This window comes from Phaseolus vulgaris, chromosome 10, assembly GCF_051622355.1.
Source record: "Phaseolus vulgaris cultivar YP4 chromosome 10, ASM5162235v1, whole genome shotgun sequence".
NCBI classification, from domain to species: domain Eukaryota; kingdom Viridiplantae; phylum Streptophyta; class Magnoliopsida; order Fabales; family Fabaceae; genus Phaseolus; species Phaseolus vulgaris.
The window spans coordinates 42,130,740-42,155,483 of record NC_143507.1 but is presented as its reverse complement, the minus strand read 5'-3'; the positions used below and the strand labels follow the sequence as shown (position 1 = coordinate 42,155,483).

General features: G+C 31.3%; 4 protein-coding genes across 7 annotated transcripts; 2 read left to right on the top strand and 2 right to left on the bottom strand.

Annotated features, from left to right (window-relative positions):
- Nucleotides 1–2,134: 2,134 nt before the first annotated feature.
- LOC137818064 (auxin-responsive protein SAUR71) lies at nucleotides 2,135–2,655 on the bottom strand. The gene has a single exon (XM_068621286.2). It carries the CDS (start codon nucleotides 2,573–2,575, stop codon nucleotides 2,228–2,230), a length of 348 nt encoding a protein of 115 aa, XP_068477387.2. The 5' UTR covers nucleotides 2,576–2,655; the 3' UTR covers nucleotides 2,135–2,227.
- A 1,382-nt stretch (nucleotides 2,656–4,037) lies between these two features.
- CYP704B1 (cytochrome P450, family 704, subfamily B, polypeptide 1) lies at nucleotides 4,038–6,812 on the bottom strand. Its single transcript, XM_068622619.2, has 6 exons — nucleotides 6,500–6,812; nucleotides 6,047–6,262; nucleotides 5,639–5,935; nucleotides 5,191–5,568; nucleotides 4,480–4,680; nucleotides 4,038–4,360 (listed from the first exon to the last, which is right to left on the bottom strand). Exons 1-6 carry the CDS (start codon nucleotides 6,773–6,775, stop codon nucleotides 4,181–4,183), a joined length of 1,548 nt encoding a protein of 515 aa, XP_068478720.2. The 5' UTR covers nucleotides 6,776–6,812; the 3' UTR covers nucleotides 4,038–4,180.
- A 3,050-nt stretch (nucleotides 6,813–9,862) lies between these two features.
- On the top strand, nucleotides 9,863–12,804 carry LOC137818960 (putative complex I intermediate-associated protein 30). Its single transcript, XM_068622629.2, has 6 exons — nucleotides 9,863–10,024; nucleotides 10,110–10,223; nucleotides 10,335–10,480; nucleotides 10,797–10,877; nucleotides 10,997–11,095; nucleotides 12,366–12,804. The coding sequence occupies exons 1-6, from the start codon at nucleotides 9,973–9,975 to the stop codon at nucleotides 12,552–12,554; spliced, it is 681 nt and encodes a 226-aa protein (XP_068478730.1). The 5' UTR covers nucleotides 9,863–9,972; the 3' UTR covers nucleotides 12,555–12,804.
- Nucleotides 12,805–18,581: 5,777 nt separating this feature from the next.
- Nucleotides 18,582–22,400, top strand: LOC137818590 (uncharacterized). 4 transcript variants are annotated; one of them, XM_068622112.2, is made up of 7 exons: nucleotides 18,590–19,468; nucleotides 19,579–19,672; nucleotides 19,831–19,898; nucleotides 20,691–20,747; nucleotides 21,346–21,582; nucleotides 21,804–21,878; nucleotides 22,054–22,400. In XM_068622112.2, exons 1-6 carry the CDS (start codon nucleotides 19,364–19,366, stop codon nucleotides 21,831–21,833), a joined length of 591 nt encoding a protein of 196 aa, XP_068478213.2. In that variant the 5' UTR covers nucleotides 18,590–19,363; the 3' UTR covers nucleotides 21,834–21,878; nucleotides 22,054–22,400. The 4 variants fall into 4 exon arrangements, with proteins under 4 accessions (XP_068478211.2, XP_068478213.2, XP_068478212.2 ...); XM_068622111.2 differs by having other exon boundaries at nucleotides 22,050–22,400; XM_068622110.2 differs by lacking the exon at nucleotides 21,804–21,878 and having other exon boundaries at nucleotides 18,582–19,468; nucleotides 22,050–22,400.
- The last annotated feature ends 2,344 nt before the right edge of the window (nucleotides 22,401–24,744 follow it).

The following is a 24,744-nucleotide window of genomic DNA, read 5'->3' as shown; positions in this document are numbered from 1 at the left end:
TAAAATGGGGAAAAGTGTTAAAGTCAATTAAATTGGTGATAACACATATGTTATAATAAAGTTATAATTCAACCTCTAATTTAGGAATTTGGTTTTTTTTTTTACATATTTTTTATTATAAAATGAATATGAACGATCTTTTTTTAAGTTTGTGCTAATTTCAGTAATATAGGGGAAGATGAAGATAAAAAAGGACTAAGGGAGAATGAAAAAGTTAAAGACAAGATGAAAGACAAAGTTGGAATATTGAAATCTGGCCCGAACTCGCTCAAGGCTTATCCAGTGAAGTTGGGCTTTTTGTCGTGAAACTCACTTAAGCAAACAATATTTCGCTTGAGCGATATGTCACTTAACCTAAGCCCAATTAGATTAAATAGAAGGCGTGGTGCAAAACTCTAGATATCGTTCGGAGGATAATCAGAGATAGAAAACTCTAGAGGATGCAACCGTTAAGAAGAAACACCATGGATATTCTTTTATTATTTTCCATGCTTGTAATGACCAATATTAGTGGCTGAGTATTTCCTTTGGAATTGTGAGTTATCTGTTCAAACTCTTATGTATTGGTATTATCATTTTATTCTTAAAGTTTGAATCTTTATTCATAACTTTGATCTTTAGATTTGACTGAAAAGTATTTATAAGCATCTGACCTAAATGATAATGCTTAACATATTTGAATGCTAGAAATATATTTGAATTGTTAATTTTTTTTATAACATTTGCTCGCAATGATAAGAAATTTTTATAAATATGCAAGAAATCAATATTTTGGAGACATTCTTAATAATTTTGTATGAGAGGAATCAATATGAATTGTTTTTATATATGCATTAATGTCAATCAAGATGAAATGTTATATATTTATATTCATTAAAAATACAAACGAGTGAGAATGGTGAACCTCAATCCACATTCTTTCAATTGAATTTTCTACAACATTTATTTTGTTTGTTTTTATTTAATTTCTTACAAATCATGATACAAATAACCTTTGACACATCTTTTCATATTCATATTTAGTGAATATTATACTTGAAATGTTAGAATTGTTCCTTGTGGGTTCAATATCCATCTTTAGGAACAATTTATTACTTCTAACTCTATATAATTATTGTTAAGAAGTCATCAGTATTATTAAACACCATGTTATTTATATGTCTCCAAAGTTCACTCACAATACTTATCGACATGCTGTCACACACAAATTTCCTAGTTTTATTGTTAGTCTTAAACTATTAAATTGATTAAAGTAATATTTGAAATCATGATGTTGAACCGCCAAAACCACCTGAAACACTAGTTCCAAACTGATAGTACAACAATAAAAAAACAAGTAGTGGTTAACAGTTTCTAAGTCCATGGTGCATAAAACACACAAAGTATTATCGAAAAATATTTTCCTTCTATAGGTTAACTTTAATTGCAATCTTGTTTATCATTACTTCCATCCTACAACCTTTGTTGATGGTAGTGCCTTTAATTTCCAAAACTGATCGAAAGTGTTGCTAATTTTCGCATTTTCCTCCTTTCCAAACTCATTGTATGCTGATTTGACGAAGTAAATCTGGGTTAACCATTCCATCTCCATTCATCTTTCTTATCCTTACTTGGACAATTGTATATGATGCATTTGAAAATAAAGAAACATGGTAATTTTTGGAAATGCAGTCGTATATGGTGAAGAAACATTTGCAGAAACTCAAAGAAAAGATTGATCTTGCACCACTAATGAGGTACCTATAGTGCTCGTTTTCATACTCAAATTGGTACTATAGATGTATATTTCTTTTATACTATATGTGTTACAACACCCGAGTATTAATTCTATTTCACATATAGTTTCCTTTTGCCAATATATATAAATAAAAAAATGCTTAGTTAATTGACATATACCCAACCTCACTTTTCTGATTTTATGTGCTAGTCAACACTAAGTAAAGAATTAAAAAAATATTATATACACATTCATAACCCAGTAAAGAGAAATGTATTAGATAATAAACCTTATACAATAATAATATTGTAAATTTTCAGTTATAACTATTTTATCTGTCACCTTAATACTAATATACAGGAGTTACAATTGATAATAGTTATAACTGAAAATTTAAATATTATATGAAATGAGAATATCATCTAATAAGATGTTATTGTATTAAGAGTAATTGAGCATGTGAATATGAATGTAAATTATGTTGAAAAGAAAGATAAGTTGTATCTCCCATCAAGTTGGTTTAACCTTGTTCTTACTTGTGATCTTGAGATTGGAGTTGGATGTTGTAATCAACCATTGTTCAAAATCTTGAGCTTCAAATTGGATCCTGAGAATCCCTTGATTCCTAAATCCATATTCTTCAGCAGATCTACCCAGCAGCTCTTGGAAATAAGCATCAGCAAGTGCTTTGGTGTGAACCATAAACCACTTCCAATCATCCTCACTTTTCCCAACCCATATTGGAACATAACCTTTAGGTACCAATAAACTACCTCCATAATCACTTTTCCTTAACTTGCTTTCTCTTCCTCCCATTTTCATCAACCTTTTCTTAATCATCTTCTTCCAATGTTCCATATTCCATCTCCTTTAAATTATCCTTTCTTTTCTAACTTCTGTTATTTACTATGACCATGATATTGACATTGATGCTGATGCCTTTGTACTTTCTGTGTATTTTGCCTCGATACTCAATGTCCTAACAACAATGTTTTAAATACATTTTTTAAATAATAGTCTAACATATCTTATACAATCTATATAAGTATTTCTAATATATTCCAAATAAATTATTAAGAAAATCAAGTGTAGCAAGAGGTTAATTTCACACAAAATATGATTGTTTAAATTCTTCTTACATTAAATATAATATAATAATTTTACTTCACTAGGTTAATCGATGCTCCGTTACGATTTTGTACTTAAAAAATGTTTTAATGAGTTACGGTTGGAAAAAAAGAAGTACATAAATTGTTTTTAGTCTTAATTATAAACGATGTGCGACTATATTGACAGTAGTAGAACACATAGATATATATTATTCTATCCCATCCAAATATTTAATTATTTTTTAAATATATTTTACCTAGTACTCTGAGTGTCTAAACCAAACTTACTTAATTGGTATAGTTGGCAGAAGACTGAAATTTTGGCTCCTTCTTATAAAATATAAAAATGTTTATTTCATATCATACCACTACTCTCTCTCTCTATATATATATAAAACAGTGAAATGTTTATAAATAAACGTTTTCTAAATGTTAGAGTGAATAATATTGTAAAATGATAGAATTGAGGTATAAATGTTTGATAAGATATATAACAAATTAAATGGTTCCTAATCCATATCTATTTAATGAAACACAAAATTTATATTAATTGAAGACAGTATTTTTCTCATTTTAACCAAGTAATATCATTTATATTTTTTTATATATTTTTAAACATTAAATACCTTCAACTTTTTGTTAATTTTTTCATCTCGAATTCTAGGTCTTATATCTTTAAATTAGTTTCATTTCATGTTTTAAAATTTTATTTTCTGAGTATAATTTTATTATTTATATACTTAACTTATTTGTATTTTTTAGTTTTTAAACATTTATCTCTAAACTATTTTAAAAAAATTATTTTCTTATTGATATTTTTAGATTGAATGTTCAATTTTTTTTTATATATATTTTTAACCTTTTTATTGTTGATAAGTTAAATTTTTTAATTAAATTAACATAACCATACTATCATTTTCTTAAATACTCGTATACATAATACATGAAATATTTGTTAATTTGTAATCCTACATAGTACAATCTCATAAAAATACTAAGCATTTTTCAAATTATGATCTGTTCATTAATAAACACTAAACTCGTTAATTATAAAGGACTGTAAGAAAGCCATCCAACCCTATTTTCATAATCAAAATTTGCCAATAAGTATTTTCCCACCAAACAAAGTAACAGATTTCAAAGGTTAGAAACTATAAATATCATTTACATAGACAAATGTTCATTTGTAATATTATTTATTTTCATCAATAATTAAAAGTTTAGATTTACTCTATTTCTTTTATATAATATATTCATCTATCAGTTTATTTATTTATTGAATCACTCAAAATATGTGATGGTGGTTATGTTATACATGGATATTAATCACATATTAAGCAGTGCTGCAAACATGTCAAGAACGTTTGTGTATGGTAACTTTCAAGCCATGAGCCATGGATAATATTGTCATCATCCTATATTTCACTGTATGACCTGGCACCAAGTTGAACTTGTAAAATCTGCACAAAATAGCTAGCACCATCCTCATCTGTAGATATGCAGAGTCCTTACCAAGGCATATCCTAGGGCCTGCCTATAAGGTCCAAAGGAAAAACAATAAAACTAAGGTCTTTTGTTCATCTTGATTCAAACTTGCAACACCAACTTTGGATTGTTATCACATATAACAGATTTCAGAGGAGATCAAATTACCTGAAAAGCAGTGAATTTGAATGGAGATTCATTTTTTAGAACACCATCTTTGAACCATCTCTCAGGGACAAATGAAGCTGCATCAGGACCCCAATTATACTCCATCCTTCCCATAGAGTATGGAACATAAGTTACCATACCCCCTGCCTTTACTTTGGTTCCATCTGGCAATACATCATCCTCTAATATGCCCTTTGGATCCTACAATTTAACATCCATGTTTACAAAATTGATTCATAGATCCTATATAGTGAACTTAAAGCAACAACCTTAGTGAGGCTCTTTTCAGAAGTAAATGAAAGTGCTTTGATTATCATAAAACCAAGAGTAAAATGTGTTTTGTTAATAGGGTAAAATGTGTTTTGTTAATAGGTTTCTTAATTTTCAGAACTTAGTTTTGTTAATATCTTCAGTTTCATGCAGAAAGACTAAATTAGTTAATTATAAAAACAGACTCTGACTTAAGATCTGATATTATATTCAACCTTACAAAACAAATGACTCATAATATATGTTGTTCTTATTTTTAATGTATATATGTGGATCTTCAACAGAAACTAAGATATTAGCTATGAGGTATTATTATCTTTAAACCAATTGACATAGTTAGAACTAATATAATCTATGCAATTTGCCTTTTTAGGATGATTAAAAATTGCCTCACTTTTTATGGAATTTTCATAACTAGAATCAATGTAGGAAAATGCATACCTGAGGAACTGCTGGATACAATCGTAGGGTCTCTGTTATTACAGCATGCAGATAGTGCAATCTCTCTAGTGAATCTTTATTCAATAACCTTGAAAATTGCTCTACTCTTTGATTGAATGATTCTGAGTCCTCTTTGTCACATTCAGGCAAGGAAATGTTCTCTTCTTTTGCACGATTCTCCTCAAAAAGTTTCAGCTCCAGGTAAAGTTTGTCAGCAACATGAGAATGTGTCATTACCATGTATATGGCCCATGATAGGGTTGTTGCAGTTGTGTCTCTACCAGCAATCACAAAGTTCAACATAATATCTCTCAAACTCTTGTCTGTTGCATTGCTTTCTCCCAGTTCTATGAATCTTGATAATATATCATGCTTCATCTGTTTTTTAACGTAGGTGATAAATCAATATGTGTTTGATCATTAATATTTGGTTAGGATATAAAACTACCTGGTTTTCTTGCCCACTTCTTTTGACATCTTCTATCTCTGCCTTTCTTTTCCGAATTACTGAGTAGGTGAAATCATCAACGACTTTGATACTCTTCTCAAGTTGTGCTTCAGAACCTATACTTAGCATTTTTTTAATCTTCCAAAGTGGATCAATGAAGCGAAGTGTTACTATGATATTTGCAGTGTCAAATGCATGAGCAAAACTATTCTTTGGTAAATTGGAAGATAGTGTTCCAATTTCCACTCCAAATCCAACCTTACATATGGAGTCCAAAGTCATTCTCATCAACAGTTCCTGGTAATTAACATTTCAACCATCATCAACTGCAAAATCCACTACTATGTATGAAAATAAAATTTAAGTTTGAAAAAAAAAAATTATGAGCATGGAGAATGGTTGCAGCACCTGCATGTCTATTTCTTGGTTAAGGATAGATGCTTGACTGAGAATGGCTGAAAGTTTCAAGCCATATTCTCTGAAAACTTTGGTGCTAAATTCCCTTAAATTTCTGGATGCAAACTCTAAGCTTGCAGTTTTCCTTTGTTTCTTCCAAGGCTCACCATCAACATTAAATATCCCATCACCAAGCAGCACTTCCATATATGAATGGTACACTTCACCCTGCAATTAGAACCACAAACTTTTCCTTCTTTCAATTATGCAGTTAAGAGTAAAATCTTTTTACACAGTCGAACAATAAAAAGAATTCTTAATACTTATTGTAAGAGTTAAGAAATTTACCATGTCAAAAAGGTTGTGATCATTGCATGCAATATTTAATAAAAATAATATGACTCAAACATGATGCAACACCATATGGTTTATTACTGAAACTAGAAATGAGGTGATGTAGATTACCTTTGGATAATTATTGAAGTTGGTCTTAAGTACATGTTCTACATTAGTAGGATCAGCAATGTAAGTATAAGTTGTGAAAGGCATAGGAACCACAACAGTTTTTGACATGGACAGATAATTGACAAGCCAATCATGCATTCTGTCATAGTTCATCAATTGTTCAATGGCAGCTCCAAAAAAGGGCCAAGTTTTGGGACCTTTCTTGTCTCTTTGACTCCATCTATGTATGAACATCCATGAAACAACCATGCATATCAGTACTACTAAACCTCCCATGTTTCATAGGTCCCTTAAGGGAGCAACTAATGCGAGGTTCCTCTCAACACCTTATTTTAAGACATGAAAAATGAACTGCATAGGAATATATAACGTGTCACAAAAGATGCATGTTTTTCTGTTTTTGACAAGCACAAAAGGTGCATGCTTGAGTGATTGGTTTGTGTTTATCTTTACAACAATTAAGAGGGAACAGAGGTAGTTATAATGTAGGTGTCTAACTGGTTTGTTTATTTGTTTTTGGTTGATTTAGCAGCTTTGTCACATTCTTTTAGTGCTTATGGTTTGAGCACTTCAAAGATAAAGGAAATTTTCATTTGTTTCGTGCCATTGACCTAAACTTCGTAGAACAACCAATATGGAGGGCACAACTGATATTGAAATCATTTAACTGATCTTCATTATCTTTAACTCTCCTTAAAGAGAAGAATATAATGAGTACTCATTTATTATCATCTATTCTCATCCAATTTTTGGTTTCCTACTCATAATTCATCCTCAAGGAGTCTATAAGTTCGGGAAAGATAAATGATTTCCTTCTACAATTTAATACTACCATCTCATCTTCTTCCAAAACTAAGATGAATCTTTCCTTAGTAAACATCTTAAAGACTTGTAATTGGTGTGCAACAGGACATAATGAAAACCTAATAGTTACCCGTGTGGATATAGGTTGCAGATGGCGACCGAATCACGTTAAATCCTGTGTTGTTTATTTTCTGTCAGTTGATTCGTGATTATGTGTATTGCTTCCGTATGCATTTTTTCCATAAAAGGAGACCATTCAAAATAAGATTACTCATATGTAGCAACAAGTAGAAGAAAGTCACAAAGTCTTAATGAAACTACAAGATCAATTGTAAGTACAACTTGGTAAAGACTTGGGAATAGTTGGACAAAAGCATCAAAATGAACTATAAGGACTTGGCTATCAGCTGGACATACTTGTTTGTGATTGTAACAAACAAGTTGCAGAATCTTAGGTCCAAGAAGTTACTCGTACTGAGAAAAAACACATTGAAAAAACACATTGAAACACTTAAAGGCATACATAACACAAGCCAATTTTTTTTCAGTGACTTGGTCATCCATTGCAAAATCTTTTACCACATTTATGGGACCAACTTTCTAATGATATTACTCATGTTGAGATCCTAAATGGTCTAAGATCCTATAGATGGTCTGTTGAAACACTACATGATTTATGACCCACTAAATGGTCGGATGACTAGAAAATCATATGAGGAGTTTATGTTTTCAAGACAATAAAAACAACCTGAATGATTTATTTGTATTTTGAATGTTCTAATAATATTTTGTACAATGTTAGTACATTAGTAGACTCTCTAAGTGTTTATAGTATGTGTTCATGATAAATGTTTGATAAAACTTGTTAATTGCATAACAAAGATTAAATATTTTATTTGTGATTTAAATGATCTAATAGTGATTTGTACAATGGTAGTATATAGTAGACTTGTTGATTATCTACAACTTTTGTTCATAACAAATGAGCTGGTAGATTATTCATGATAAACTATCTTATGAACAAATTGAACGCGTAACAGATTTTGAACACTTCTAACTTAAGTAGGAATTAACATAAACTTATCTTTTCTCTTTTTCTTAATTTTTCCATAAATCTTTCAATCTTTTCCTTCCACTCCATGATAACCTAAAACTTGTACAAAAGCTGGAATCAAATGATTCCATTTATCTCATGACTGATAAACATATATTTTTATTCAATAATTTTTAGATTAAAGTTAATAGTTATCTCATAACTATAATTATGACAAAAATTGACCAAATTTTCATATGTAGCTTCAATAAATATTGACCCTTATCACTCGCCAAATAAAGAAAAGATAACATTAATGATCAAATGAGTAAACTTTTGTTATAAAATCGTGACATTTGTTCTATAAAAATATAAATGTCCCTTATCAATACTTGATTGATAAAGTATTCAAAGTTTTTTCATAACTTATTACTAATTTTTTATAAGATAATAACAAGTCTATTAAAATTTTTATCTTATTATTTTATCATTAGCTTATAAAAATCTATAAAAACACATTGATTTCACATATTCATTCTTATTTATTGCTTACAATTGACTTAAAACTCTTACTTAATTACGTGTACAAGAATCTTTTGTTTCGGTCTTGGACTTCCTAATCAGATATCACCTTAAGAATGAGTCAGTTTTCTTCTCCAACTCAATTCAGCAACTCTCTATACTTTAATAAGAAAAAAAAAAGTATTTAATTTTTTCCTTTTCTTACTATCTTTAATCAAACTAATCTAATTTTTATTTTATTTTTCATCTATTTTTCTTTTTCTCACGTGCCTTCATCTCCTCGTTTATTTCCTTCCTCTCTTGTTAACAACAGCATTAAATTTTGATTAAATTGCAGTTTTAGTTTCTAAATTTTATAAGAACAGTAATTTTATTCAAATTTTAAATAATGCATACGTTTATTTTTTTTTATCCAATTAAACTATAGATTTAACATTTTCATTTTAGGTACCATAAAGAAATGATTTAGTTAATCAAAATATTAAAAAATAAAATACCTTAATATTAATATATGTCAAATTAAGAATGAAACCGAAATTACAAGATTTTTTTATGATGTATGAACTAAAATGGGACAACTAAACTTGGACGGTTTCTTCCTCCACCTCTATATCTTCTTCTGTCACCTTCATACACAACATGAAAAATATATTTTTATCCTTCTTGTGTCACCTCCATAAAGTAGTTTCTGGATTATGTAATTCGAAAACTCATTTGAAAAAAGACTTCCGGATTACATAATCTGAAAGCTAAATAAGACTTCTGAATTATATAATCCGGAAAGTAATCATGCATCTGAAAAAAGGCTTCCAGGTTATGTAATCCGGAAGCTAATTACAAATTTAAAAAATGAATTCTGAATTACGTAATCCAAAATATTATAAAGAGGCATTTTTGGAAATTCGAAAATTTATGGAGGTGAGAGAAGAAGGTATGGAGGTGCAGGAAGAAACAGTCCTAAACTTGTTACACTTACAGACACAAGATTTTGGGCTGCATAGTTGGGCCAAAAACTGAAGAAGCCCAAAAAAGAAGGCCCGTTTAGTGATAAGCCTGTTGGTTGGAGCTGTCGCCACTGTTGGTGGTGGCGGCGGTGCCAAGCAGAGAGGGAGAGATGTCGAGATTGCGAAGACTGATACAAGCTTCGGTTGATGCCACCAAGAGAGGTTCTTTTTCTTTTCAATCTTCAATTCATTCTCTGTTACTCTAAATGTTTGCTCTCTGTAACTCCTTTCTGCATTGGAACAAAAGCTATATCCGGTAATCTCGATGATTTGATGCCACCACCGGAGAGACCCATCTTCAGCTTCAATTCCAAGCAAGAGTTAAGCAAGTGGCATTTGTATTCGGATTCCGAATTTGGAGGTGGGGTGCCTCGTTTCGTGCCACTACTTCATTGATTCTAGTGAAGTTTACATTTTTTTTTTCTTTCATCCTTTTAGTTTTCGGGGTTTTTAATGATTCGTTGTTACCCAGGTTTGTCCTCTGCGTCTCTGCAGATAACAGAGTCGGAGAATGGGGTAACTTCTGGAATCTTCTCCGGGAACCTCTCTCAAGATGTCTCTGAGGGCTCTAAATGGAACATCAGTCGTAGTGGCTTCTGTGGAATGCGCTCAAAAAAGGTTGATTTTTTCAAAACCATGTTATATTTAATTAATGTGATTATTGGTGCTTGATTTTTGTTTTTTCTGTACAAACAAATTTGATTACAATGCACTAACAATGTAAGTTGTAAAGGGTTTTTTCGCTATTCAATCGTTGATATTGTCATCTTTGAAGTATGATAATATTGCTCAGTTTTGTACTAACTATTTTAAAAAATCATATCTAAGAATTTCTGATTAGTTCATAGTGGAAAAATCTTTACACTGACAGTGAGCGGGAGAGAAATTCTATATTAAATATGTTATTCTTACACAGTTTTTTGTGTCTTTGCAGTTTGATGGCTTTATTGATTTGGATTCATATGATACTATTGCTATGAAACTTAAAGGAGATGGAAGATGTTATATATCTACTGTGAGTGCACTTTTTCATTGCCAATTATGTTATGCTAGAAAATCTAGAAGTTGAGGGCTTAAAAATTTCATTTCTGAGGTGGGTTTATGAGCATTCTGCCTGGGGTGATTTTTGTACAGATCTACACAGAGAATTGGGTCAATTCACCGGGACAGATGGAAGATAACTCATGGCAGGCTTTTGTTTATGTGCCTGAAGGCAACTGGTACATTACAAAGGTAAGTTCTATTTGCTTCTCACTGCTTACAACCTACTCATGATTGACTAGGCTTTCACTGTGTTTCTCTTTGGTGGGATGTCTGCTCAAGTAACTTCTTTGAGTGATATATATCCTGTTGCTTGAAACTTATGATAATTTCTCCTGCATACACTATTTTACTAGTTGTGCCGAATTAAATGGCGAAAGTTATAGGTTTATCTTTGGGAAAATAAGGACTTGGACAAGTCAAATAAGATGCAACGAAAGATGTTGCACATCACCACATTGCTTCTGTAGCTTTCCATCTACTTCCTTAGAAGCCTTGCTACTGCAATGTTTATAAAAGGTCTAGGTGTGATGAGGAAATACTATTCCTGGAATCAAATTATAACAGTACACTATTTCCCGGAATAATGTACTGTTTTGCTTTGATTATAAATCTCTAGAGCATTAACACAACACTGGATCATGGAATTTGTAAGTTGGAAAGCTTCTGATACATTTCAGGAGGCTTCCAAGGAAGTATAAACACTTCAAAATAATGGTTGTTTGTGTCATAACCATATCAGACTCGTATATATCTTAGACTGTTCACAAGCACTTCAACTTCTTCTAACTGCATTCACAAGTTTTTTTCTTTTTTATTCTTTTGAAACTTAATACCAATAAAGATGTGAATATGACAATAATTAGATAAACTATGGCTTTTTATTCGTCTCTTCTGATTTTCAAAATTTGCCATACTATTTTCTAGTGGTATCATAGTTGTAGTTTTTATGAGGTAGCTTTTGTGAATAAGAAATGTTGATTGTTTCTGTGGATCTTATGTTTAACAATGTAATTTCTGTGCTGCTCATATTTGGAAAAACTCAGGCCGTCATGTCTGCTACTCATAAAAGTATTAAATATCAACATTGTTATTTGTGAGTAAAGTAGGTCTTGATGTGCTCCAATCTTATTATTTGAAGTTGAGTGGATAACATGTCAACATATGATAGAATTTTGCTAGGTTTTGTACATGGTTAATCTCGGTCTATGGCTTCATAATCAGCTCATGCCCTGATAAAAGGAGGGTTGTGTAGATCCTCAGCAGCCAACATAAAAATTTTCAATATACTAAACACGGATCACTCATGCTCTTCATCCAAGTCCAATGACATCGTGTAATCTAAGTAGTGAGCCTTACCTAGTGACATAAGAGTTTCTTTGTATTGTTTGTACCTAGTTGATTTTCTATATCAACACAAGTGATGGGTATCACATGCATATTAAATTCATTGATTGACCAGATTCCTCTAGCTCGGTATTTACCTACATGGAGAGGGAATGTTATAGATGCACAATTGGAAATGAATCCATCTCGTATTTTGGGCATGTCTTTGTCTATCAATGCTGAGGGTGGTGTCCCAGGTGCTAGATCTGGACCAGGTGATTTCAGAGTTGAACTTGATTGGATCAAAGCCTTGAGGACAGAATGAAGTGTATAGGTTACACATAAAAATCAAGAATTTTCCTCTTCTTTTAGGGAGCCCTTTTTTGTAATAATAATGTATCATTTTATGGTTCTCAATGGAAAAATGTATTTGGTAGTTTTCACAGTACCGATACAAAGACTGTATTATTGAGTGCTATAGTAGGTCCAATAATGTAAGCACTTGCAAAGAACAAAATTCATTGTTTTCATCATGTTCATAGCAGAAGAATCAAGACTTATTGTCACCTTGAAAATATTGCTGACATAATTGGATTGTCGGTCATGAATTAAATGTGGTGAATGAATTTGATAGAAATGTGCAATGCTACTAACCTAGTAATAGTGGCCAAATCTCATCATGAGCTGGTCTTGTACCCATACATAAATTAAAGCTGATGACAGCAATTATGATCTTCTCATGCTATAGGATATTAGTAGCTTACTACTCTAGTTTGCCAAACTAACTGATGCCTTCTGCTAAGAAAGGGTTTCTAAATGTGAAATGATAGCAATATATTTCCTGATGTACTCTTTGAAATAGTATCCTTACCAATGACTGAAAATCATTATAACTCAAAATAATGCATGTTTCATGATCTATCACTTATTAATTCACTTTTCAATAGAAAGGCAAATTTCAGCTGTTTATTAATTCAAAATTATTTCACTAAAATAAAGTATGCTTAACTTTAAAACAAATGGGCCGAGGCTCATTTTTATATTGTGTTTTCTTATAAATTTAAGCTAAAAATAGATAATTGAGAATGTTTTGAAAAGAGTGATAATGGATGTACGATAAATTCTCCCTCTCCCTCCATATATTTTCCCTCCATCTTCATACTTTTTTTTGTGTTTTCAACAATTTCCTTCTGGTTATGGTGGAGAATGTAGTGCATTTTTTTTTTTTCATTTTCAAGTGGTGGTGGTCGTTGTTGTTTGTGGTAGCTGATAGTGTTGGTGATTGAGGTAAATTTGTGGTGTTTTTATGTTTTCGTTCGCTTTTTTTTTCATTCTTTGGAAGCTACAAAATTAAAAAAAAAAATTAACGAGATGCAAGAAATAAAGTACAAAATTATATATATATATATATATATATATATATATAACGAATTTTTTTTTAATTTTCATACGTTCAAATGATGGAATTGTTTTCTCAAATACTGGTTGGAAAAAAAAATTAAATTGTTCTGGAAGGAATGTATGGATTGTGGTGTTATAGTTGATGTTATTTAAAAAAAATGAGGTTATTATTTATTTAGGATTATTTAAAATTTTTGAAAAGGTTAAAATTAATTTTTTATAATTAATATGGAGGTATAAAGGTAGGTAGGGAGGTGGAGGGAGAATTTGTGTATTCATTACTTATTGCTTTGAATGAAACTTATTTGATTTTTTGTGTTAGGTATCTTGCAATAACTTTAATATATCATTAATATGAATGCAACTGGATTATATTTTCCTGAAAAATCTCATTTTTGAATTCTGCAGAGGAAATGAATATGTTATTGGAAATAAATATTTCATTAAATGTGATCAACGTGGTATTTGAACAAAGACTAGTCGTAACCAGGATAATAGATCTTTTTGGACTAATGTCACAATAAAGAAAATATCATAGGTTTCCTTTGATTTATTATGTGATCTATAATTGGGCTTGCAGACTTTTCTTTTTCCTTTTGAAGTATATGCCATTACCCACTCCTCGTTATCTGCTGCATTTTTCTGCAGAAAATATCTTATCTTATCAGTGCTATCAGTCACAATGACTGAAGATCCTAATAAGATAAACTTATAACTACAAGCTTCATACTGTTTCATCTTATTATGTTAAATCTACTCTTTGGATATAAATAGTTTTTGGTATACCTTACTTAACTTAATCATCTAAATGAATTAATTAGAATGAATATCTTTCATGTACTTGTATTAGTTTTCCCACTAAAATATTTTTAGATTTTTTTAAACTAAAGCATTTTAAAGATATCTTCTTAACTTGGACAAAATAAACATCTGTTCTTACATTACAGTGATTAAAAACTAGTAAAATAAGCATCTGTTCTTACATTACAGTGATTAAAATAATAATAAATTAGGTTTCTATGAAAGGACAGTGCCTGTGTAAATCTTTTTGTTCTTGAATTGTAACTAGAAGAAGGATACACAAACACAATCCACTTCAATTGGGCTAGGGGTTTCAGATGCTTTGCATATGGTCATATATTGAAGTAAAATTCTCACTTATTCTACAATTTAGAAGTCACAAAACTTAGAAAGAAAGTAAACGAGGTGCAAAATAGGAATACAAAAAAAAAAAAGTTATTTTCATGTTGTAGAGTAAACTTTTGATTCCGAGAGTTCATAATTTGCTTTAAATTATAAAAAAATCAAATTTCATGGAACCATCACAAGTGTAACAATAGTTATTTTCTTTCTTGATAAATTTTTTGTGATGTTACATGAGGACAAACTTCTAACTACAAGAGACTCAAGTCCTCAAGTAAGTGTGAATTTATCTTATGAAGTAATTAAAACATGGCAAATGATAAAGAACTACTCTATCAAACGATGTAGCTGAAAAAGAATGGACGTGTCTCAAGTGGAAGGAAAGTACCAGGGTACAGGAGTGTAATTGAGATTATTTAGATAGATGGAGTTATGTTTTATTTAGAGTTATTTAAAATTTTTAAAAGGAATATTAAAATTGACTTTTCACAGTTAATATGTATGGAGATGGAGGAATAATTTGCTTAAAAACAAACATAAAAAATTATTGATATTTGGTATTTTGTATTTAATAAACCTTAATTCAAATTAATGTATGATTTTATAGATAAACTTACTACATGATACTTTTGTTAATGTAATGATGAATTTTAAAATGAAAATTATAGAGTGATGCAACAATAATTGTAGCTTAGGATAAACTCTTCTTCTCTCTTTGTATATTAAAGGAAACCAGCTAACACCACTTGTTGCATTTACTGTAAAAAAAAGCAAAACTAAGAGTATCAATTCTTATAATAATAAAACGTCCTTGTATGTCACAGTAAAGCCACTTGACAGTTAAATTATTATTCTTGCAACAACTTGCTATATTTTGCATTGTTCTCTTTTTCTCCTTTCTTTGAATTATTACTAATATTGGAAGTGTGATTAGAGTGTATGGGGCCACATAACATAAGTAACTAAACAAAAAGGGTATCTTCTTGGCTGCATTAAACTACTGCAAATTGGTGTCTTTCTTCAGTGTGCAAGTTGTGAAAGACTAGTTGCAAATGGCCATAAGAAGTCAATGCCATGAACCTTGTTTTTGCTGAGTTATTGGTCAAGTTTAGCCAGCTGAAATAAAATAGTTTCTGAAAATATTGAACAAAAATGGAGTGCCCCCACAAACTTTTTGAAGATTAAGATGATGAGATGGGAATTTGAACTCGTGGACAATTGCCTTCCAACAAGACAACAACCAATGAAAGGATATGGTTTTTCTTTTCCTCCTAAACATGATGCCCTGTTTTAGAAAAATTATTTCCAACAATTCACACTAAAAAAATTATTAAATAAAGTATTTTCTTTATTATAATACTAATTTTTAAAAATAAGAAAAAACTTGAATAGGTTTTTAGTATTTTGTTGAAATATCTTAAATTAACTTTTTTTTTCACTTTGTTCATAAACATATGTTGTTATTATCACTTAAGTTCTAAAAGTAGGGACTAAAATTTTTAGAAATGTCACATCAATTAGGATATGAACGAATTGTATATTATCTTATAAATTGATGTTGTGAAGTTGATTTAGACATAGATATGTTTTTTATTAGCTTTCAACCAATTTTGTTATGATAAATTTTGATATATAAGAAAAAAATATATTTTTAATCTAATTTTATAAAACTAGTTTGCAAAATACGATGATTGTATAATTTTAGGAAGATAATAGAAATCCTAAAAAGAGCTTAGATACTCACTTTTTTTTTCTTAGATTGAAGGACTTCAATCCGTCATTTATTTAAATAAACAAAGGGAACTTCGCAAAATACAAAACAATAAAAAAAAATCGGTGGGAATATACATAGCAATTAAATGTCTTTTTTTATTAATAAATTATAAATTGTTAAATAGTTAAGAAATAAATTTATCTAAGAAAATAATACAAAGGGGGGTTTTGTATTATCTATATAAGAAAAACATGTAAAATAATAAATTTTAACTACTTTTTTCACACATAAATTGTCGGTGTTAACTCTTCTCATCACGTACAATACAATTGTTTGTTTTCTATTATTTTTAAAACTTACATCTTATGAATAAGGGGTCACCCATAATTTTGACTGAATGGTTCAGTTTCTATAAAAGAATCATGTGGACAAAAATGCTTGTTGCCCATTTCAATCTTCTGTGAACAAAAGCAAAAAACATTTGAATTATATTTGAACTCGTTATAGGTTGAAATTCAAACAAAAAATGATTTCATAAACACTCCAAAAGTTTACCCAATCAAAACCAGTCTAATCAAATTCAAACAAGAGAGAAATTTGCATGTAAAAGTAGAAGATTAAGAAGTACTGAAAATGGTAAAAAAAAAAAAGGGTTACATGAACATAGGTGCTAGAGTGTTCATGCAAGCTAAGGCCATGAGTGGTCCACGATCCACATACCCTTCTTTTCCTTCTACTTGCAAGACAATGTCTCCTTTAAGTGCATGCGTGTGATGAAGAATTGAAGATGGTGGTATCATACATATTAGTGTGGTATTGTGTCACGATGTGGCACGTGATTTCGAGGGACTTCTAGTCCTACATGGCCATGAGGGACCACCATCCAAAGGACTATTTGTCTTTGTCACTGCCATAACTCTTGTGGTTCAGCACTTTCTGGTCCCACGGGATCATACCTCATGTCTACTTCATTGCATCACATGAGATCAAAGATCACTGCCCTATAACCCAATACTTCAAAATATCACTCTTCTCTCTTCACTCTACTACTGTGTTTCTGCATCAAGACTGGTTTTTGCAAGAAATCATTTCATAAATTTACCAAACTGTATATATCAAGTCTTTGTTTTAGTAGAAAACCAAGTACTTGAAGAAAGAAATAGAAAATGGTAATTGAATGATGATATATTGATAATCATGTATCAGATTCTGGAGAAATTATATTATAAACTGTGTCGGTTTGTACTAGACGATAAATAGAGCTCTCAGCATTTGGTTAGTGTTGACATGAACAAAATTCATTAGGTTCAACATAAGATTAAATGCATTAAAGTAATTCAACATTAAGTAAGACATTTCTCATTATGATCCAAAACTCTAATCCAGTTCAATAACAAAGAATCCGTGATAATCATATAAAGAGATACACACATTAATGGTATCAAACACTAAATATCAGGATCTAACTTCAACATCAGAGTATTTTTTACAAATATAGAGTTTGTGAAAACAAAATATTTAATAAAAAAAAGGCAAAAAACAATCAACTGATAAAAAAAGAAAAATAATAGTTTTCTTAATTATATTCTTTTTGAAATAATATTTTTATGGATTAAGTGTGTAAACCTAGTTTTCTCTTATTTTCACCTTGCATGCAAACATGCAATGAATGCTGACGACATTCCCTAATGTCTAGTCTCATCTTCCAAAATTCCATAGTGTCACTTTTTTTTCTTTTTTTTTTTCCTGAAATTGAAATATTATATTTTTGGATCGTGACCATTAAGTATATGAACGTGGGAGACAGAATAATAATAAACTTTTCTTAGTGTGAAGTTGATCTTTAATATTACAAATTTAATAACAAAAAAGCTTTATAATGAAGTATTTATTGTATATATTTTGCAGAAACATAACCTACTTTGGAAAAGTGAGTTGAGTCTTTAACCTTTTTTCTGTGTATGTTATAGGACAGTGACAAGTGCGACGAGGCAGCAGCAATCAATTTCTCCAAGCTGTTAAACAGCCCCAAAAACCAGTGGGACCCACACTTTCATCTCTCTCCTCTTAAAATTCACAAACTCATAAAGAAAAGGACTTTCACATTCACAAAGAAAAAATGGAGTTTCACAATCACAAAGAAAGAACCTTCTGGACACACCCTCCCATGAAATATCTAACCCACCACAGATTCTCAGCCCTACGTTACCACCCTCTCTATTCTCATACCATAGTCAAAATCAACCACCTTGCTTTTCATCAATTTTTATTATTTTTTACTTCCATCCATTTTCTTAAAGAACACTTTTTTATACATATTCTTCAAAAAAATCACTAATTTATATGCACTTCATCAAAATTGTAATTGGTATTTTATAAAAAATTGAGGAAACTAGAATAAAACTAAAAGGGTGTTTTTATCATACTTTATTTTTTTCTTTAAAGAGTATGAAAACCAAATATATAAAAAAAAAAAAAAACTATATAAGGTGCAAGGCAGGATTCGAGGTTCTGGAGTGTTCATGAGATCCTAATTTGCTCTTCACCTTTCACTCCACGGAATCAAAAGCAAGTGCTGAGTTCCGTGTCCCTATTCACAAACATGTAGAGCACCAAACCCAACTTGCCATCAAAGTTTTATAATATATTTGTGTATATATAATACCATTTACTTAACAGTGGTATTAATATTGTTGTGATTGTGTGTGATTTTGGTGTTCCTTTTTTAATGTTATGGCTGTACTGAGGTTGTGTGTAAGTTCAATTTGTCGACAACAAACCTTGGTTTGATATTTGATTGGTTCGGTGGAGAGTTTTGCTTTGGTGTGGTTTTTTTTTGTGGGAAGTTTGGTTTGTTGTTGGTGGTGGGAATAACAATGGCTAATGAAGGAAACAAAAGCAGTGACTTCTATACGATCTTGGGGTTGAAAAAGGAGTGCACTGAATTGGAGCTAAAGAATGCATATAAGAAACTTGCAAAGGTTGGAATTGAACCCAAATGCTTCTTTCTCTGTTCTGCTTTTCTCATTTCTGAACCATGTTTCTTCAAAATTAACAGTTATGAATGATGTTTTGTTTTTTGATTGGATAGAAATGGCACCCGGATCGTTGTTCAGCATCTGGGAATTCAGAGTTAGTGGAACAAGCTAAAAAGAAATTCCAGGAAATTGGGGAGGCCTATTCTGGTAATGCCCTTTTGATGTTTCCACGATTGAACATTGACCCATGATTCACTTGTTCATTTTCTCCTAAAAATTGAAACAAAGTTGGAATTTTTGTTCTTGTTGGAAATTTCATTCTGTGCTGTTTGGTTGATGTAAATGGTGTTTTTCCTCTGTGACAGTTTTATCTGACGCCAACAAAAGATTAATGTACGACGTTGGAGTCTACGATAGTGATGACGACGAAAACGTAAGTCACTCACCTCATCTCATGCCATCTTCTACAGTAACCATGCCCTAAGTTCTGCTCATCCCTATGTTTCATTGCCTTGAAGTGAAGCAATTTTAGTTTGACCCTCTTTTTTCTCAAAGTAACCAATTTGGTTCTATCTTTTTTCAATTCTGTTCTTCTTTGTGTTTAAGGGTAAAACTTGTTTTTTCATGGGGCTTTCCAAATTGGAATAAGGAGAGTAAATAGTGTAGATTTGAGATTCAATCATCATATACAGTTAAATTGTTAAGGTTTGTTAATTTTACATAACCATTTTAGAAGTCACGTATTTTTTTATTAGTTTTTATACTGTTACGATTTTGTAATCAGAATAGGTGAATGAAGAGTAGAAGACTTATATATTTAAAATATGCATGAGATAGGAAGGGTCTGATTTTCACTCAACGGTGATGATTAGATTGTGTGAATGCATGAGTGTTATTGTTGTCCTGGAGTCTTGTCACGTTTCTGTTTTTTGCACCGTCCATGTTTTTGTTTTCGTGTTAGAAGGGGCATCTTCTTGTGGAGTAATAAGAATCCGATTAGTCCTACAAATACTTGGCTGTATTCATTGGGATTGCCACAAAGGCACAAGCTTTGATACTACAAGTCAATTTGTTTGTCACAAATCACATGGGCATGTTGCTTATAGAATTCAGTGAGATGGGAATAATTCATCGAATCGAGTTTGGTTTTGGTGGAGGGGACTGAATCTTGTTCGTGATCCGATAATTTATTTGAGCTGATCAAACAATGAATTTCCTTTTGCAGGGCATGGGGGACTTTTTGGACGAAATGTTAACAATGATGAGTCAGACCAAATCAAATGTGAGTCATCATCTAGCTAGTGGGGTGTTGGGTCAGAAAGCTATTCGATTTCAATGTTGTTTGTTTTATATATTTTTTTTGTTTGATGCATAAAGCTAGACATACACATAGTATTTGCTTTTGTCAAATACTATGTAGTTTATAGTTTTTCGATTGTCATGAATGGACCAATCCATTGTCACCAAGCCACCTTTTTTTCTTTTTTGGACTTGGGACCTAACCAAATGCTATGAAATAGGAAGGCTATTATTGAAGTTTCTCGTTGGACCAAAAAAAAGATTAATATTGAAGTTTCTTGCCGCAGACCAAATCAACAACTAGTTGAAGGCCAGTTAGCCAACACCTTTTTTTATCATTCTTGCCTAAATTATAATCATCAAAATTTTCAATAAGTGTCCATTAAAACTAAATTAACTCTTCTCGAATATTTTAAATTGTAACTATAGGTCTGAGAACTCCATTGAGTTTGCTAGTTTTGAAAGGACCATCCTTGGTATGATAATCTTGTAAGAGTTTGAAAAAAATTGAAAGCATCTAAAGGTTGGTGCTAAGTTTATTTGGGCATAGACAATTGATGAATTTATGTGTGAAATAACAGGAAAATGGAGAGGAGAGCTTTGAGGAGTTGCAGCAGTTGTTTGAAGACATGTTTCAAGCTGATATTGGATTGGATGGAAGCTCTTCTCTTTCTTCTGCCAATTGCTCTACTTCATCTGCTTACATGACTTACAGTGAAAGTTCTGGTTCAAATAAACGCAATTCCACTGAGATGAAATTTGGGAAGGCAGAGGATTCCTCAGTCTTTGATACCAGTTACCAGAATTTCTGTTTTGGGGTCAGTATATACTGCATTTTTCTTATTTTTCATTTGATACATCATATACCATCCATGCCATACATAATGATTATGAGAAATGAAGTGTTGGACTGACAGTATATGGAAATTAAACTCAACAAGAATTTGCATGATCTGTTGGGGGTATTGGTTAAGGGAAAAGATAGTTTATTTTTAGTTGAATCTTTCATTCAGTCTTTTATGTTGTTCGTGTCCACAAGGTCGGTCATGTAAACTATCATTACCAGTGAGTGAGGATACAAAAGAATGAAGTATGTGTGAGGCATGTAAAAGTGGTAAGTGATTCCCTCTAGTTTTCTGCTTATACAATTTCGTTTATCTCAGGTTTTTGGCTGGTAATTGTGTAAGTCCAAATTCATGTGCCTCATATACATTACATGGCATAATACCTCATGCATTATGATGAGACTTAACCTGACTTTGTATTTCTTGATCTTGGTGTGAAGACAGGTGAACCTACTCCAAGATATAGAGGAGGAAAGGGAGGGAATTCCAGAAGGAGGAGGTAGCAAAAGATATAGAAATGGCAGAGAGCAAAAAATGTCCTACGAACATGATGTTTAATCTAATAGCTACGCAGGAGTTTCCAGAGTAATGAACTTGTACAATTCAAAATTTAGGAGGGGAAAAGAACTAAGGAAGAGCATAGTTTATACAGAATTAGTTCTAGGCCATTGTAACTTCCTGCCATGCCATACAAAAACTATGGTAGTGGCATCTTCAATCTCTTGTTGAATCTGTTGCAGTTTCATGCTAGTAATTTAAATTGAAATCAGTTGAGGAATCGTTTAAGCTTCTTCATTTGTGCAAATTGCCACTATTTCATTTTCAGATATTTAGTTCAAAAGTGCAATATTAACCATTTGTTTCAGAATTGAGACACAGTTCTTAATGTTCACTTTGATTTGAAGGGAATATTCTTCTTGTGTAGCCTAAAGTAGACAAGGGAAAGAAAGGATAAGGAGGGTAACACAACAGAACAGAAACTTATTCAGTGATATTTGACAAATTGTCCAATTCAAGGATGTGGAGTGCATTCCACTTCCTCTCTGGCCTTAAAAGATATTTTCCTGACATCATGAAAACGTGTGGAATGAATGAAAAGATGAATTGAAGCAAAGGAAAATGGCAGGTGGTGGACATTAATTCTATAAATGGATTGGCCCTACATCACGTGCAGAGAGACCCCACATGCTATGGAAACATGAGCAGATTACAAAACAATTTCTCAACTAAAAAATAGAGCAGATATTCAGATAGACACTTCTAGTTCACTTTTGGGTTTGAAAGCATTTTGGGGCCCCAATTCCTTGCAAGTAGCCAAATATTTTAATTGCCAGAAGTGTAATTTGTGGGTCCTTGAGGCACAATAATTGGTTGGCTTTTGTTGCACAAGTTGTGCAACTTGTGTTTAACATAGAATTTGATGGTTGTCCATAGTTTCCAAGTGTTTGAGCAAAAAGCGTAAACCATGGCGGCACCACAACTTTAGTCTGTCATTCTCATTGATTGGTTTTCGGTAGTTGGTACTCAATGCAATGTTCTGGTTTTTAACTTGACAAGAAAATCACTGCTAATTTACACTTCAAATAAAAGTACTACTAAATGTGTTTGTTTTTTTTTAGTTTCTTTAATCTTTAAACAATTCAAATCTTAAAAAACAATACTATTTTGGCACCAAGATATATTCTTAAAAAAACAAACAAGCCCAAGTTATGACACTGGAACACACATTTAAGACCAACACGTAATTTAGTATAAAGTAAATTTAAGTTTAATTCGTCTTCACAAAATCGACTTATGAAGTGAAGTTTGTCATAGTTTATATACTATAATTCAGTTTTATATCTAGTTTATGTGAGATATCTTACACACTCTCTCATAGCAAGACTTGTACATCTTGTGTGTAAGACTAGATATTTATGGATGGTTAGCAAGTGACGGAATAATTCCAACAAAGTTCAGTAAGATAGATTATGATATTATATTGCATTTCTATGGTTAGAGAAATCGGAACAAAAAGGCATATAAGTTTTGATGTGATGATCTAAAGTTGTGATAAAGATATATGTTGGCTATTTAGAAGTTTTGATGGAAGAAGATGAAAATATTTTGCTTGAAGTTTCGTAATCACGTGACAATCTACATCATTGTGCTTTGTACGCTAGTGAAAAATAAGATTCATAACAATTAGCCTAGTTGTTAGGCTATAACAATAAAGGTTAGTCGGATGATAAGGATAAATTTGGAGATCACATTAAAGAAACATTAGTCATTGTAACTCACAGGAAGTGTAAGCTAGAGCTCGATACTCAACATTGGAGGAAAAACGAGATATGGTGCTCAATTTTTTTGTTTTCCAAGATATATGCAATAAAAATCTTTACAGTGTGATGTTAAGGGAGCTTTATACTTTCCAAACAGGTCTTCTTACATATGTATATATACACTAGTTTATCAAGAATATGTAAAAAAAAAAAAATTGAATTCTTGATTCATTGGGTGAGATAGCTTAGAATCATCTAAAGTAGTTTTCCCTTCTCAATTTGAATTGTTGAAAACCTTTAATTGTATAAGCAAGGGAAAAAAAGCACCCTATGCAGGAGAGCCCTTTATGTACCTTAGGATACGACCCACAACATTGTGATGATAAATAGGAGGAATTGGCTCCAAAATTGTACACCGAATTTGATGTCAAGTCTAGTGTTAGTCAATAAAGTAACCTTCCAATCATTCGAAGATATGATTCAACTTTATTGAACATTTGTTTTACGTTTGTTGTCATAGGTGTAAAACATGGTTTGGCTGCACACATTTTGAAGTCTACTAAAATGTTAAGAGCACACTTCTTTGACAAACATGTATCCCTTTGATTGAGCAAGCTATCTCCAACCCCAAGAAAAAATTCCAGTTGATCAAAACCTTTCATTTTAAAACTTTCATTTAGAAATTCGTTGACTTTGTTCATGTCGTTGAGATTGTCACCACCAAGAATGATGTCGTCCACATAAACGAGTAAGGCAAGAAAGTAAGTGACATTTTTATTAGTGAATAAGAAGTTATCGGAAGGAGATTGAATGAATTTGAGGTTATGTAGAGTTGAAGAAAGCTTAGCATACCACTACATGCTTGCTTGTTTTA

What these genes read in the sequence shown, in the direction of transcription:
- LOC137818064 (XM_068621286.2), bottom strand. Translation starts at nt 2,575, where the DNA reads ATGGAACATTGGAAGAAGATGATTAAGAAAAGGTTGATGAAAATGGGA.
- CYP704B1 (XM_068622619.2), bottom strand. Translation starts at nt 6,775, where the DNA reads ATGGGAGGTTTAGTAGTACTGATATGCATGGTTGTTTCATGGATGTTC. An exon ending in ACTTCAATAATTATCCAAAG is followed by an intron (nt 6,263 to 6,499) that starts GTAATCTACATC and finishes TTCTAATTGCAG; the next exon opens with GGTGAAGTGTACCATTCATA. An exon ending in TCAAATTCACTGCTTTTCAG is followed by an intron (nt 4,361 to 4,479) that starts GTAATTTGATCT and finishes TGGACCTTATAG; the next exon opens with GCAGGCCCTAGGATATGCCT.
- LOC137818960 (XM_068622629.2), top strand. Translation starts at nt 9,973, where the DNA reads ATGTCGAGATTGCGAAGACTGATACAAGCTTCGGTTGATGCCACCAAG. An exon ending in GGTTGATGCCACCAAGAGAG is followed by an intron (nt 10,025 to 10,109) that starts GTTCTTTTTCTT and finishes TTGGAACAAAAG; the next exon opens with CTATATCCGGTAATCTCGAT. An exon ending in GAAGATGTTATATATCTACT is followed by an intron (nt 10,878 to 10,996) that starts GTGAGTGCACTT and finishes ATTTTTGTACAG; the next exon opens with ATCTACACAGAGAATTGGGT.
- LOC137818590 (XM_068622109.2), top strand. Translation starts at nt 19,364, where the DNA reads ATGGCTAATGAAGGAAACAAAAGCAGTGACTTCTATACGATCTTGGGG. An exon ending in AATTGGGGAGGCCTATTCTG is followed by an intron (nt 19,673 to 19,830) that starts GTAATGCCCTTT and finishes CCTCTGTGACAG; the next exon opens with TTTTATCTGACGCCAACAAA. An exon ending in ATAGTGATGACGACGAAAAC is followed by an intron (nt 19,899 to 20,690) that starts GTAAGTCACTCA and finishes TTCCTTTTGCAG; the next exon opens with GGCATGGGGGACTTTTTGGA.